This window comes from Bombina bombina, chromosome 1 (assembly GCF_027579735.1).
Source record: "Bombina bombina isolate aBomBom1 chromosome 1, aBomBom1.pri, whole genome shotgun sequence".
Taxonomy (NCBI): domain Eukaryota; kingdom Metazoa; phylum Chordata; class Amphibia; order Anura; family Bombinatoridae; genus Bombina; species Bombina bombina.
The window spans coordinates 1,380,410,905-1,380,426,906 of record NC_069499.1 but is presented as its reverse complement, the minus strand read 5'-3'; the positions used below and the strand labels follow the sequence as shown (position 1 = coordinate 1,380,426,906).

Here is a 16,002-nt window from a genome sequence, read left to right as displayed (position 1 = left end):
CCTGTAGATCATGTGACAGACATTAGCCAATCACAGACTAGTATACATATACCCTGTGAGCTTAAGCACATGCTCAGTAGGATCTTGTTCCCCAGAAAGTGTGAATATAAAAAGACTGCAAAATGTGATAATGGAAGTAAATTGGAAAGTGACTTAAAACTGCATGCTCCATCCGAATCATAAAAGTTTATTTTGATTCGAGTGTCCCTTTAATACACTTCAGCAGGTAAAATAGATAATTGGGAACAATTTAAAGGGGATACTTTTTGGGGGTAAACAGTCCCTTTAAGCTCTGCTTAAAAGATGCCTTTATAATAAGGGGAACTATATAAACTCTACATCTACCAGTCTATGTCATCTGGTCCATTCAGGGCCTGGCTAATATGAGCTAATTGCCCCCACTTACTAAGCACAGAGACTTTTTCCCAGCCACATATGTTTTCATACTCTAAGTGCCCCAACTCCACCATATAACTTTTATGTTCTCCAGTACCAGAAGCATACATCATGCTCCACTCCTGTTGGGGTAAGTGGGCAGATTTAGAAAATGTATGGCCAAGACTATGGATATGATGCTACTGTTTTGGATGCACATGAAAGAAAGTTACATTTTTTTTCAAGAGGAACAAGAAATAGCAAAGAAAAAAATAGTGAGAAGAAAAAAAACAAAGGTCACAGAGTGTAGAGGGGAAAGAGGTTGAAAACAAAAAAAAGGCAGACTAGATTAGCAAGGGTAGTAAGAATGATGGGAACAGTAAAATATGAATAGGAAACATAGGGAGGAGAAAGAGTGAGAGGGAAAATGAAGAGACAGAAACAGGGATACATAGAAATGTAAAGTACCTAGGGGAATAGGGGCAAAAACATAGTCAGGGATGGAAAAAAGTGAAAAAGAAAATAATTATTAAAAGGGACAAAGCTAAATGAAAGAAGAAGACAGACTAAGTGCTCAAGGTAAACATAACTAACAATATCCACTTTTCCATGAGATCCACACTGGTTCAATGAAGCATCTTCAGCACTGTTGTGAAACCACGTTGGAGGCATTGTATTTTTGAGAGACATGTCCATTGGATGTTCACCTAGAAAAAAAGAAGCTGATTAATGGTAAGATCCCAACCTTTAAATAATTACATTGTGTATCGAGCCCTCCCTTAAAGGGACAATCTACTCCAGAATTGTCATTGTTTAAAAGATAGATAATCCCTTTATTACCCATTCCCCAGTTTTGCATAACCAACACATTTATATTAATATACTTTTTACCTCTGTGATTACCTTGTATCTAAGCCTCTGTAGACTGCCCCCTTATTTCAGTTCTTTTGACAGAGTTGGATTTTAGCCAATCAGTGCCCTCTCATAAGTAACTCTATGGGCGTGAGCACAATTTGATCTATATGGCACACGTGAACTAACGCCCTCTGGTTGTGAAAAACTGTCAAATGCAGTGCGATAAGAGGTGGCCTTCAAGGGCTTAGAAATTGGCATATGAGCCTACCTAGGTTTAGCTTTCAACTCAGAATACCAAGAGAACAAAGCAACTTTGATGATAAAAGTGGAAATCAGTTTAAAATTGCATGCCCTATATTTATCATAGAAGTTTAATTTTGACTAGACTGTCCCTTTATTTTAAGATCTTCTAACCAACCTGAATGAACTGAACTTTGACATTGAGCAAGTCCTTTATATATTAATAGGTCACCGAAGAGAAGCCAGACAACATCAAGAGATCGTTGTGTGAACACCCAGCTGCTACATCTACAAATGGTAAGTTGTTCTTTTTTTAATTAAAGGGACAGTAAATGCCATGAGATTTTTATATAAAATATTAATTATAGGTAATGAAACAACACTGCAATATAATTTCATTATTTATTTTGACCACTTTTCATGCAATTTAGCTCTGAAAATTAAGCAATTTCTACGACTTAAAACATGAAATGCGCACTGCTACATATTGTTCCCTAATTGGCTTGATCAAATAACAACAATTGCAAAACAATATATTTTATACTAATTATATTACTGTAGCTAGCCTTGTCATCTGTGGACTAAAGCCCTGATTGGCTCCAAATAATGTAAATGGTGGGTGTTGTTAAATAATTGCAGTAAAAAGGATGGTAATTTGCATTAAAAAAAGTTAAGACTTAGCTAATATGTTATTCTATAGCAACACAACAGATATGTCTTGTAATTGCAAGGTGTTTACTATCCTTTTAAAGGAGAGGTTAATTTAAGTTTGTATATTCTTTAATTGATATTTTACTGGTTTTTTTATTATAGTTAACTAAGGGGGTTTAAAAGTTAGGAAGGTGGTTTGAGATGGGGGATTTGGCTAGACAATGTTTAAGGAAAGGGGGTATTTGAAGGGATACTAAACCCATTTTTGTTTTATGATTCAGATAGAGCATGCAATTTTAATGTTTTCTGTTCGTCAAAACTGTTGCTTTGGGTAATGAGACCCATGGGAGATATTGGCTTACATATTAATTATTACAGAAATTCCAGATTGTTGGTATCTGAGAAGGGGCTAAGTGTAGCAAAGAAATATATAGAATATCTGTGCTAGTGGGAGATAAGCAAAGACCTCCCTCAGAAGCACTGACAATAGGGTACAGGTAAGGGGTATACAGAGGATGCACCTTAGAAAGGCTCTATCTCACTAAGGAAGCCTAATTATAAATAATAGAATATTAAAATATGTATGATATGTGAATCTATGATATATATAAAACCATAGGTAAAGGTGCTCCCAATGAGCAAAAGACAATGGATTAAAAGTGAATAAATATTTAATGTTTATAAAACACAGAACTAAGTGATAAAATTAATATACACAAAAAGAGAGTTTGGGAATAAACCATATGCAGTCTGTTAGGGTCAAGCATAGAGTGAATCAGTATTTTCTTGAAAAAGGCTGCATTAGACAGCTGTAAAGCGTTGCAGAAAATACTGATTCACTCTATGCTTGACCCTAACAGACAGACGTAGAGTCAAACACACCTGACACAAAGAAGTCAGCGACAGTTAAAAAATAAAGTATCAGGAAGAAAGACTCCAAGACAAGTTTGTCTCAATCTAAGGATAAGCATCGGGTTTACCAGGATCTCCCAGGTACTTTTACAATCATATCGTTTTGTCCCACAAACGGAGTCTAAGGACCCTAAGAACAAATACCTATAATATTTTTGCTCACACTAAACAGTGCAATTTGGATTACAAATATTGCTGTGTTTTATTTAAGGCTCACACACAGAAGGTGGAACCAAGATCTGTGCACTGACCACCACTGATTTTCTGACTCTTAACCTGCTTAATTCACCAGACTGTGTCTACGCTCCTTTGTATACCCTTTATCTGAGAAGGGACTGCAACTTTCATACCGTTATGCCAAGACCGAAAGGAATGGGTTTTTCTGTTTCTTACTTGGATCTGTTGATGAAGATGAAGAAGGGACAACTATAACATCGACCACTTTGATCCTGATTAAGAGAAATTAGATAACTTTGGGAATGTTCCAACGACAGTTCTCTGTGGTGACTTTGTTGTTCTATTGGCACCAAAGAGGTTGAAACACTTTGTGCCACATCCCTTAGTGACAACTTCACATTATCGCTTAAGGGTTTGCAGCGCCATCTTCACAGCAAAGAGGCTTTGGATCTCTCTAAATTGCTCTCTTTGTGAGCTCATCTCACTTTCACTGAACTCATGGACAATCTTATAAAGCCAATCCTAATTATACCCACAGCTCTTGCCAGGAACCTAAGTAGTCACAATAATATTGCACAGCTTCAGGGAACACATAAATGTGGATAAGTAACAGTGGATCAAACACTATATTGCTGCTTGTACTTGAATCCGATCCCCTTGTTGGGATCTGGCTGAGTGGTGTTACATTCATAGCCAACAAGTGTGGGCCAGCTGCTCTATATGTTCAGCTCTTCAATCACTGAAAGAGCGCTTTTAGAGTCTGGAAGTTTCCTCGTTATTCTCTATTCACTAACACACAAGGAACCAGAGTTCTGTTAATGCGCACTATGCAGTGGGCAAGATTCTCTTAGCTTACAGCTGTTGACCTGTGAGGAAGCCTTACATCTTTTTAAAAATGCTGACGCTTCCAGAAAACAGCATCACAGTTTGAGCTCACTACCAAATGCCAAAATGCTTTATTTATGAAGTATCCAAGAGCTTTGCTACTCTGCTTCAAATAGAACACATCCCCAGTAAGTTATCAATAATTTGGTTTGGGGTTCACAAGTTCTAGCTCTTTCATCATTTCCTGTACAAGACTCCTCACTCATATATTCTGAAGTCTTCAACAAATTTGTTTATTTCACACAACATCTCTTGATCTAGTTTCTCGGGTGAAACACACAGCACAGGAGGTGCCAGTTTTGTAGCGCCTGACCTTTCTCTCAGGGCAGCTTGCATGCTAGCATTGTCAGACTGCAGTAATTTATGTTGCAACAAAGGGGAGCAGGATTCAGAACTAACATGAGTAGAGTCTAAGTGAGGGAGACTGGCGCTTTGTACTGCCTTCCGGCTGATTGGTCTATGAGCTACATATGTTGACAACTTGTAAGGAGGATGTGATGCTGGCATGGCTTGTATCTTATTCATTGTTTATAGCCACGCTGAGCTCATTGCACAGATCAGATGCATTGTTTCGCCACAGATTCCTCTACCTCAGGACAAGGGCTGTTCCAGATTAAACTAGCAACAGTACTGACTGCAATGCTCAAAGTTTCTTTCCCAACACCCTTGTTTCAGTGGAAAGAGACTTCCCCCCTGTGTCAAAGTTAGTATAAAGTAAATTGTTTTGCAGTTGTTATCTGATAAGCTAATTAGAGGATATATAGGGGCCTATCTATCAAGCTCTGTATGGAGCTTGACGCCCCGTGTTTCTGGCGTATTGCTCTCCGCATTCAGCGAGGTCTGTCAGACCTGATCTGCACTGTAGGATCAGGTCCAACAGACCGTTGTTAAATAGGCCTCATAGCCTCAAGAAGTCAGCAGGGTGCATTTCAAGTTCTTAGAATTAGAAGCTGTTCAATTTTCAGGGCTAAATTACATGAAAATATATTGCAGGGTTTTTCCATTGTGTTTAATTTTTATATAAAAATCTCAAGGTGATTAGTATGATTTAGCTGCTTTCTGCTAATTCACTAGGTTTTACTTATGATTTGGAACTTTTTTTTTTTTTTTTTTGAATCAAGAATTTTTTATTGAGGTGTTTCAACAACATGCAATTAACAAATACAATACATATTTCGTAGAATTATAGCATGTATTTACTCATGACATATCATTTATCTATATGAAATATAACTAACATCTCAGATACCACCTCCCCCTCATTTACCACAAAGAGGGAGAGTCAGGGACATTTTATGTGAGTACAAAGTATTTGAATCATAAGTCACATTCACCTCTTTTACATTTAGTTTCCTATGTTGAGACAAAATAAACTTTATGCTAATTAAACAACCTTGAAAACCTATACTTCTTATAGAGTGATATTTTGTATGTAATAAAAGTGTATTCATTATCTAAGTCTTTACATAATAGAAGAAATCAGTACAGGTAGTTCCCATTCAAAACATGGGAACACCCTATAACAGTATGATAGGAGTAGCGGATAAACACCGCTTATGTGTTCACCTATTTAAGGGTGAACTCTATATAGAAAAACATAATTTATGCTTACCTGATAAATTCCTTTCTCCTGTAGTGTAGTCAGTCCACGGGTCATCCATTACTTATGGGATATTAACTCCTCCCCAACAGGAAGTGCAAGAGGATCACCCAAGCAGAGCTGCTATATAGCTCCTCCCCTCTACGTCACACCCAGTCATTCGACCGAAAACCAAACGAGAAAGGAGAAACTATAGGGTGCAGTGGTGACTGGAGTATAATTTAAAATTTAGACCTGCCATAAAAAACAGGGCGGGCCGTGGACTAACTACACTACAGGAGAAAGGAATTTATCAGGTAAGCATAAATTATGTTTTCTCCTGTTAAGTGTAGTCAGTCCACGGGTCATCCATTACTTATGGGATACCAATACCAAAGCTAAAGTACACGGATGACGGGAGGGACAGGCAGGATCTTTATACGGAAGGAACCACTGCCTGAAGAACCTTTCTCCCAAAAACAGCCTCAGAAGAAGCAAAAGTGTCAAATTTGTAAAATTTGGAAAAAGTATGAAGAGAAGACCAAGTTGCAGCCTTGCAAATCTGTTCAACAGAGGCCTCATTCTTAAAGGCCCAAGTGGAAGCCACAGCTCTAGTAGAATGAGCTGTAATCCTTTCAGGAGGTTGCTGTCCAGCAGTCTCATAGGCTAAACGTATTATGCTACGAAGCCAAAAAGAGAGAGAGGTAGCAGATGCTTTTTGACCTCTCCTCTGTCCAGAATAAACGACAAACAGGGAAGAAGTTTGGCGAAAATCTTTAGTTGCCTGTAAATAAAATTTCAGGGCACGGACTACGTCTAGATTGTGCAGAAGTCGTTCCTTCTTTGAAGAAGGGTTAGGGCACAATGATGGAACAACAATCTCTTGATTGATATTCTTGTTAGTGACTACCTTAGGTAAGAACCCAGGTTTAGTACGCAGAACTACCTTATCTGAATGAAAAATCAGATAAGGAGAATCACAATGTAAGGCTGATAACTCAGAGACTCTACGAGCCGAGGAAATAGCCATTAAAAACAGAACTTTCCAAGATAACAGCTTGATATCAATGGAATGAAGGGGTTCAAACGGAACACCCTGTAAAACGTTAAGAACTAAGTTTAAGCTCCACGGTGGAGCTACAGTCTTAAACACAGGCTTAATCCTAGCCAAAGCCTGACAAAAAGCCTGAACGTCTGGAACTTCTGACAGACGTTTGTGTAAAAGGATGGACAGAGCTGAGATCTGTCCCTTTAAAGAACTTGCAGATAAACCCTTTTCTAAACCTTCTTGTAGAAAAGACAATATCCTAGGAATCCTAACCTTACTCCATGAGTAACTCTTGGATTCGCACCAGTGTAAGTATTTACGCCATATCTTATGGTAAATTTTCCTGGTAACAGGTTTCCTAGCCTGTATTAAGGTATCAATTACTGACTCCGAAAATCCACGCTTTGATAAAATCAAGCGTTCAATTTCCATGCAGTCAGCTTCAGAGAAATTAGATTTTGATGTTTGAAAGGACCCTGAATTAGAAGGTCCTGTCTCAGAGGCAGAGACCAAGGTGGACAGGATGACATGTCCACTAGATCTGCATACCAGGTCCTGCGTGGCCACGCAGGCGCTATTAGAATCACCGATACTTTCTCCTGTTTGATCCTGGCAATCAAACGAGGAAGCATCGGGAAGGGTGGAAACACATAAGCCATCCTGAAGGTCCAAGGTGCTGTCAAAGCATCTATCAGGACCGCTCCCGGGTCCCTGGACCTGGACCCGTAATAAGGAAGCTTGGCGTTCTGGCGAGACGCCATGAGATCCATATCTGGTTTGCCCCAACGTCGAAGTATTTGGGCAAAGACCTCCGTATGAAGTTCCCACTCCCCCGGATGAAAAGTCTGGCGACTTAGGAAATCCGCCTCCCAGTTCTCCACGCCTGGGATGTGGATCGCTGACAGGTGGCAAGAGTGAGACTCTGCCCAGCGAATTATCTTTGATACTTCCATCATCGCTAGGGAACTCCTTGTCCCTCCCTGATGGTTGATGTAAGCCACAGTCGTGATGTTGTCCGACTGAAACCTGATGAACCTCAGAGTTGCTAACTGAGGCCAAGCCAGAAGGGCATTGAGAACTGCTCTCAATTCCAGAATGTTTATTGGAAGGAGACTCTCCTCTTGAGTCCATGATCCCTGAGCCTTCAGGGAATTCCAGACAGCGCCCCAACCTAGTAGGCTGGCGTCTGTTGTTACAATTGTCCAGTCTGGCCTGCTGAAGGGCATCCCCCTGGACAGATGTGGCCGAGAAAGCCACCATAGAAGAGAATCTCTGGTCTCTTGATCCAGATTCAGCATAGGGGAAAAATCTGAGTAATCCCCATTCCACTGACTTAGCATGCACAATTGCAGCGGTCTGAGATGCAGGCGTGCAAAAGGAACTATGTCCATTGCCGCTACCATTAAGCCGATTACCTCCATGCATTGAGCCACTGACGGGTTTTGAATGGAATGAAGCATTTAGAAGCTTTGTTAACCTGTCCTCTGTCAGGTAAATTTTCATTTCTACAGAATCTATAAGAGTCCCCAAGAAGGGAACTCTTGTGAGTGGTAAGAGAGAACTCTTCTCCTCGTTCACTTTCCACCCATGCGACCTTAGAAATGCCAGTACTAACTCTGTATGAGACTTGGCAGTTTGGAAGCTTGACGCTTGTATCAGAATGTCGTCTAGGTACGGAGCTACCGAAATTCCTCGCGGTCTTAGTACCGCCAGAAGAGAGCCCAGAACCTTTGTAAAGATTCTTGGAGCCGTAGCCAACCCGAAGGGAAGAGCTACAAACTGGTAATGCCTGTCTAGGAAGGCAAACCTTAGATACCGGTAATGTTCTTTGTGAATCGGTATGTGAAGGTAAGCATCCTTTAAATCCACTGTGGTCATGTACTGACCTCTTTGGATCATGGGTAAGATTGACCGAATAGTTTCCATTTTGAACGATGGAACTCTTAGGAATTTGTTTAGGATCTTTAAATCCAATATTGATCTGAAGGTTCCCTCTTTTTTGGGAACCACAAACAGATTTGAGTAAAACCCTTGTCCGTGTTCCGACCGCGGAAAAGGGTGGATCACTCCCATTAGTAAAAGGTCTTGTACACAGCGTAGAAACGCCTCTTTCTTTATCTGGTTTGTTGACAACCTTGAAAGGTGAAATCTCCCTTGTGGAGGAGAAGCTTTGAAGTCCAGAAGATATCCCTGAGATATGATCTCCAACGCCCAGGGATCCTGGACATCTCTTGCCCAAGCCTGGGCGAAGAGAGAGAGTCTACCCCCCACTAGATCCGTTTCCGGATCGGGGGCCCTCACTTCATGCTGTCTTAGGGGCAGCAGCAGGTTTTCTGGCCTGCTTGCCCTTGTTCCAGGTCTGGTTAGGTTTCCAGCCTTGTCTGTAGCGAGCAACAGCTCCTTCCTGCTTTGGAGCAGAGGAAGTTGATGCTGCTCCTGCCTTGAAGTTACGAAAGGCACGAAAATTAGACTGTCTAGCCCTTGGTTTGGCTCTGTCTTGAGGCAGGGCATGGCCTTTACCTCCCGTAATATCAGCGATAATTTCTTTCAAACCGGGCCCGAATTATGTCTGCCCCTTGAAAGGTATGTTAAGTAATTTAGATTTAGAAGTTACATCAGCTGACCAGGATTTTAGCCACAGCGCTCTGCGCGCCTGAATGGCGAATCCGGAATTCTTAGCCGTAAGTTTAGTTAAATGTACTACGGCATCAGAAATAAATGAATTAGCTAGCTTAAGGGTTTTAAGCTTGTGTGTAATCTCATCTAATGGAGCTGAGTCAAGAGTCTCTTCCAGAGACTCAAACCAAAATGCTGCCGCAGCCGTGACAGGCGCAGTGCATGCAAGGGGTTGCAATATAAAACCTTGTTGAACAAACATTTTCTTAAGGTAACCCTCTCACTTTTTATCCATTGGATCTGAAAAGGCACAGCTATCCTCCACCAGGATAGTGGTACGCTTAGCTAAAGTAGAAACTGCTCCCTCCACCTTAGGGACCGTTTGCCATAAGTCCCGTGTGGTGGCGTCTATTGGAAACATTTTTCTGAATATAGGAGGGGGTGAGAAAGGCACACCGGGTCTATCCCACTCCTTAGTAACAATTTCAGTAAGTCTCTTAGGTATAGGAAAAACGTCAGTACTCGTCGGTACCGCAAAATATTTATCCAACCTACACATTTTCTCTGGGATTGCAACTGTGTTACAATCATTCAGAGCCGCTAACACCTCCCCTAGTAATACACGGAGGTTTTCCAGCTTAAACTTAAAATTTGAAATGTCTGAATCCAGTTTATTTGGATCAGATCCGTCACCCGCAGAATGAAGCTCTCCGTCCTCATGTTCTGCAAATTGTGACGCAGTATCAGACATGGCCCTAGCATTATCAGCGCACTCTGTTCTCACCCCAGAGTGATCTCGTTTACCCCTAAGTTCTGGCAATTTAGACAAAACTTCAGTCATAACATTAGCCATGTCTTGTAAAGTGATTTGTAATGGCCGCCCTGATGTACTTGGCGTTACAATATCACGCACCTCCTGAGCGGGAGATGCAGGTACTGACACGTGAGGCAAGTTAGTCGGCATAACTTCCCCCTCGTTGTCTGGTGAATGTTGCTTAACATGTACAGATTGGCTTTTATACATAAATTTCTATTGGGCTCCACCTTGGCTTTTGAACATATTGCACAAAGAGATTCCTCTGTGTCAGACATGTTTAAACAAACTAGCAATTAGACTAGCAAGCTTGGAAATACTTTTCAACTAAATTTACAAGCAATATGCAAAACGTTACTGTGCCTTTAAGAAGCACACAAAAAACTGTCACAGTTGAATAACAATGAACCAGATTAGTTATAGAAACCAAATTTTCACAGTAAATGCATAAATTTAGCAAAGGATTGCACTCATTAGCAATGGATGATTAACCCTTAATATCAGAAAAAATGGATAACAATTGAAAATATAAGCGTTTTTATCACAGTCAAAGCACAGTCTCACAGGTCTGCTGTGAGTGAGTACCTCCCTCAAAACTAGTTTTGAAGACCCCTGAGCTCTGTAGAGACGTCCTGGATCATGCAGGGAGAAGAAGGCAGACTGTGACTGAATTTCTAATGCGTAGTAAAAGCGCCAAAATAGGCCCCTCCCACTCACAATACAACAGTGAGGGAAGCTCAGTAAACTGTTTTAATTCAAAACAAACGACAGCCATGTGGAAAATAACGCCCAAAACAATTTTTCACCAAGTACCTCAGATAATTAAACGATTTAACATGCCAGCAAACGTTTAAAATCTAATTTATGAAATGTCATTAAAAGCCTGCTGCTAGTCGCTCACACTGCAAGTTAGGCTAAAAGTTATATGCATACAGTATTTTCCCAGTGAAGTGCCATTCCCCAGAAATACTTAAGTGTAAACATACATACATATGAGCCTGATACCAGTTGCTACTACTGCATTTAAGGCTGTACTTACATTATATCGGTATTAGCAGTATTTTCAAAGTCAATTCCATTCCTTAGAAAATAATATACTGCAACATACTTCTTTGCAGGTGAACCTGCCCGCTGTCCCCTGTTCTGAAGTTACCTCACTCCTCAGAATGGCCGAGAACAGCAAATGGATCTTAGTTACGTCCGCTAAGATCATACACAAAACTCAGGTAGATTCTTCTTCAAATGCTGCCTGAGAAGAAAACAACACACTCCGGTGCCGTTTAAAATAACAAACTTTTGATTGAAGATATAAAAACTAAGTTTAATCACCACAGTCCTCTCACACATCCTATCTATTAGTTGGGTGAAAGAGAATGACTGGGTGTGACGTAGAGGGGAGGAGCTATATAGCAGCTCTGCTTGGGTGATCCTCTTGCACTTCCTGTTGGGGAGGAGTTAATATCCCATAAGTAATGGATGACCCGTGGACTGACTACACTTAACAGGAGAAATGCTTCTCTTTTATTAATGAGATAATAAAATACAATAACCTATTGATAAAAACAGAATTTATGTTTACCTGATAAATTACTTTCTCCAACGGTGTGTCCGGTCCACGGCGTCATCCTTACTTGTGGGATATTCTCTTCCCCAACAGGAAATGGCAAAGAGCCCAGCAAAGCTGGTCACATGATCCCTCCTAGGCTCCGCCTACCCCAGTCATTCGACCGACGTTAAGGAGGAATATTTGCATAGGAGAAACCATATGGTACCGTGGTGACTGTAGTTAAAGAAAATAAATTATCAGACCTGATTAAAAAAACCAGGGCGGGCCGTGGACCGGACACACCGTTGGAGAAAGTAATTTATCAGGTAAACATAAATTCTGTTTTCTCCAACATAGGTGTGCCCGGTCCACGGCGTCATCCTTACTTGTGGGAACCAATACCAAAGCTTTAGGACACGGATGAAGGGAGGGAGCAAATCAGGTCACCTAAATGGAAGGCACCACGGCTTGCAAAACCTTTCTCCCAAAAATAGCCTCAGAAGAAGCAAAAGTATCAAACTTGTAAAATTTGGTAAAAGTGTGCAGTGAAGACCAAGTCGCTGCCCTACATATCTGATCAACAGAAGCCTCGTTCTTGAAGGCCCATGTGGAAGCCACAGCCCTAGTGGAATGAGCTGTGATTCTTTCGGGAGGCTGCCGTCCGGCAGTCTCGTAAGCCAATCTGATGATGCTTTTAATCCAAAAAGAGAGAGAGGTAGAAGTTGCTTTTTGACCTCTCCTTTTACCTGAATAAACAACAAACAAGGAAGATGTTTGTCTAAAATCCTTTGTAGCATCTAAATAGAATTTTAGAGCGCGAACAACATCCAAATTGTGCAACAAACGTTCCTTCTTTGAAACTGGTTTCGGACACAGAGAAGGTACGATAATCTCCTGGTTAATGTTTTTGTTAGAAACAACTTTTGGAAGAAAACCAGGTTTAGTACGTAAAACCACCTTATCTGCATGGAACACCAGATAAGGAGGAGAACACTGCAGAGCAGATAATTCTGAAACTCTTCTAGCAGAAGAAATTGCAACTAAAAACAAAACTTTCCAAGATAATAACTTAATATCAACGGAATGCAAGGGTTCAAACGGAACCCCCTGAAGAACTGAAAGAACTAAATTGAGACTCCAAGGAGGAGTCAAAGGTTTGTAAACAGGCTTAATTCTAACCAGAGCCTGAACAAAGGCTTGAACATCTGGCACAGCGGCCAGCTTTTTGTGAAGTAACACAGACAAGGCAGAAATCTGTCCCTTCAGGGAACTTGCAGATAATCCTTTTTCCAATCCTTCTTGAAGGAAGGATAGAATCCTAGGAATCTTAACCTTGTCCCAAGGGAATCCTTTAGATTCACACCAACAGATATATTTTTTCCAAATTTTGTGGTAAATCTTTCTAGTTACAGGCTTTCTGGCCTGAACAAGAGTATCGATAACAGAATCTGAGAATCCTCGCTTCGATAAGATCAAGCGTTCAATCTCCAAGCAGTCAGCTGGAGTGAAACCAGATTCGGATGTTCGAACGGACCCTGAACAAGAAGGTCTCGTCTCAAAGGTAGCTTCCAAGGAGGAGCCGATGACATATTCACCAGATCTGCGTACCAAGTCCTGCGTGGCCACGCAGGAGCTATCAAGATCACCGACGCCCTCTCCTGATTAATCCTGGCTACCAGCCTGGGGATGAGAGGAAACGGCGGGAACACATAAGCTAGTTTGAAGGTCCAAGGTGCTACTAGTGCATCCACTAGAGCCGCCTTGGGATCCCTGGATCTGGACCCGTAGCAAGGAACTTTGAAGTTCTGACGAGAGGCCATCAGATCCATGTCTGGAATGCCCCACAGCTGAGTGACTTGGGCAAAGATTTCCGGATGGAGTTCCCACTCCCCCGGATGCAATGTCTGACGACTCAGAAAATCCGCTTCCCAATTTTCCACTCCTGGGATGTGGATAGCAGACAGGTGGCAGGAGTGAGACTCCGCCCATAGAATGATTTTGGTCACTTCTTCCATCGCCAGGGAACTCCTTGTTCCCCCCTGATGGTTGATGTACGCAACAGTTGTCATGTTGTCTGATTGAAACCGTATGAACTTGGCCCTCGCTAGCTGAGGCCAAGCCTTGAGAGCATTGAGTATCGCTCTCAGTTCCAGAATATTTATCGGTAGAAGAGATTCTTCCCGAGACCAAAGACCCTGAGCTTTCAGGGATCCCCAGACCGCGCCCCAGCCCATCAGACTGGCGTCGGTCGTGACAATGACCCACTCTGGTCTGCGGAATGTCATCCCTCGTGACAGGTTGTCCAGGGACAGCCACCAACGGAGTGAGTCTCTGGTCCTCTGATTTACTTGTATCTTCGGAGACAAGTCTGTATAGTCCCCATTCCACTGACTGAGCATGCACAGTTGTAATGGTCTTAGATGAATGCGTGCAAAAGGAACTATGTCCATTGCCGCTACCATCAACCCGATCACTTCCATGCACTGAGCTATGGAAGGAAGAGGAACGGAATGGAGTATCCGACAAGAGTCTAGAAGTTTTGTTTTTCTGGCCTCTGTCAGAAAAATCCTCATTTCTAAGGAGTCTATTATTGTTCCCAAGAAGGGAACCCTTGTTGACGGAGATAGAGAACTCTTTTCCACGTTCACTTTCCATCCGTGAGATCTGAGAAAGGCCAGGACAATGTCCGTGTGAGCCTTTGCTTGAGGAAGGGACGACGCTTGAATCAGAATGTCGTCCAAGTAAGGTACTACAGCAATGCCCCTTGGTCTTAGCACAGCTAGAAGGGACCCTAGTACCTTTGTGAAAATCCTTGGAGCAGTGGCTAATCCGAAAGGAAGCGCCACGAACTGGTAATGTTTGTCCAGGAATGCGAACCTCAGGAACCGATGATGTTCCTTGTGGATAGGAATATGTAGATACGCATCCTTTAAATCCACCGTGGTCATGAATTGACCTTCCTGGATGGAAGGAAGAATAGTTCGAATGGTTTCCATCTTGAACGATGGAACCTTGAGAAACTTGTTTAAGATCTTGAGATCTAAGATTGGTCTGAACGTTCCCTCTTTTTTGGGAACTATAAACAGATTGGAGTAGAACCCCATCCCTTGTTCTCTTAATGGAACGGGATGAATCACTCCCATTTTTAACAGGTCTTCTACACAATGTAAGAATGCCTGTCTTTTTATGTGGTCTGAAGACAACTGAGACCTGTGGAACCTCCCCCTTGGGGGAAGTCCCTTGAATTCCAGAAGATAACCTTGGGAGACTATTTCTAGCGCCCAAGGATCCAGAACATCTCTTGCCCAAGCCTGAGCGAAGAGAGAGAGTCTGCCCCCCACCAGATCCGGTCCCGGATCGGGGGCCAACATTTCATGCTGTCTTGGTAACAGTGGCAGGTTTCTTGGCCTGCTTTCCCTTGTTCCAGCCTTGTATTGGTCTCCAAGCTGGCTTGGCTTGAGAAGTATTACCCTCTTGCTTAGAGGACGTAGCACTTTGGGCTGGTCCGTTTCTACGAAAGGGACGAAAATTAGGTTTATTTTTTGCCTTGAAAGGCCGATCCTGAGGAAGGGCGTGGCCCTTACCCCCAGTGATATCCGAGATAATCTCTTTCAAGTCAGGGCCAAACAGCGTTTTCCCCTTGAAAGGAATGTTAAGTAGCTTGTTCTTGGAAGACGCATCAGCCGACCAAGATTTCAACCAAAGCGCTCTGCGCGCCACAATAGCAAACCCAGAATTCTTAGCCGCTAACCTAGCCAATTGCAAAGTGGCGTCTAGGGTGAAAGAATTAGCCAAATTTTCACCACAGTGTCTTAAAGCCTTAAAAGTATTGCACACCAAATTTGGAAGCTTTAACCCTTAAAATAACGGAACCGGAGCCGTTTTGAACTTTAACCCCTTTACAGTCCCTGGTATCTGCTTTGCTGAGACCCAACCAAGCCCCAAGGGGAATACGATACCAAATGACGCCTTCAGAAAGTCTTTTCTAAGTATCAGAGCTCCTCTCACATGCGACTGCATGCCATGCCTCTCAAAAACAAGTGCGCAACACCGGCGCGAAAATGAGGCTCTGCCTATGCTTTGGGAAAGCCCCTAAAGAATAAGGTGTCTAAAACAGTGCCTGCCGATATTATTATATCAAAATACCCAGATAAAATGATTCCTCAAGGCTAAATATGTGTTAATAATCAATCGATTTAGCCCAAAAAAAGTCTACAGTCTTAATAAGCCCTTTTTGAAGCCCTTATTTACAATCGTAATAAACATGGCTTACCGGATCCCAGAGGGAAAATGACAGCTTCCAG

The 16,002-nt window shown here is 42.1% G+C and overlaps 1 protein-coding gene across 2 annotated transcripts in view; it reads right to left on the bottom strand.

The window, feature by feature from the left end:
* Positions 1–16,002, bottom strand: part of LOC128651055 (arginine/serine-rich coiled-coil protein 2) — a 71,441-nt gene that overhangs the window by 18,046 nt on the left and 37,393 nt on the right. For both annotated transcript variants that reach the window (XM_053704472.1, XM_053704473.1), the window contains exon 3: positions 970–1,082. In XM_053704472.1, coding sequence (XP_053560447.1) covers positions 970–1,082 — 113 coding nt within the window. The remainder of the gene's footprint in view (positions 1–969; positions 1,083–16,002) is intronic.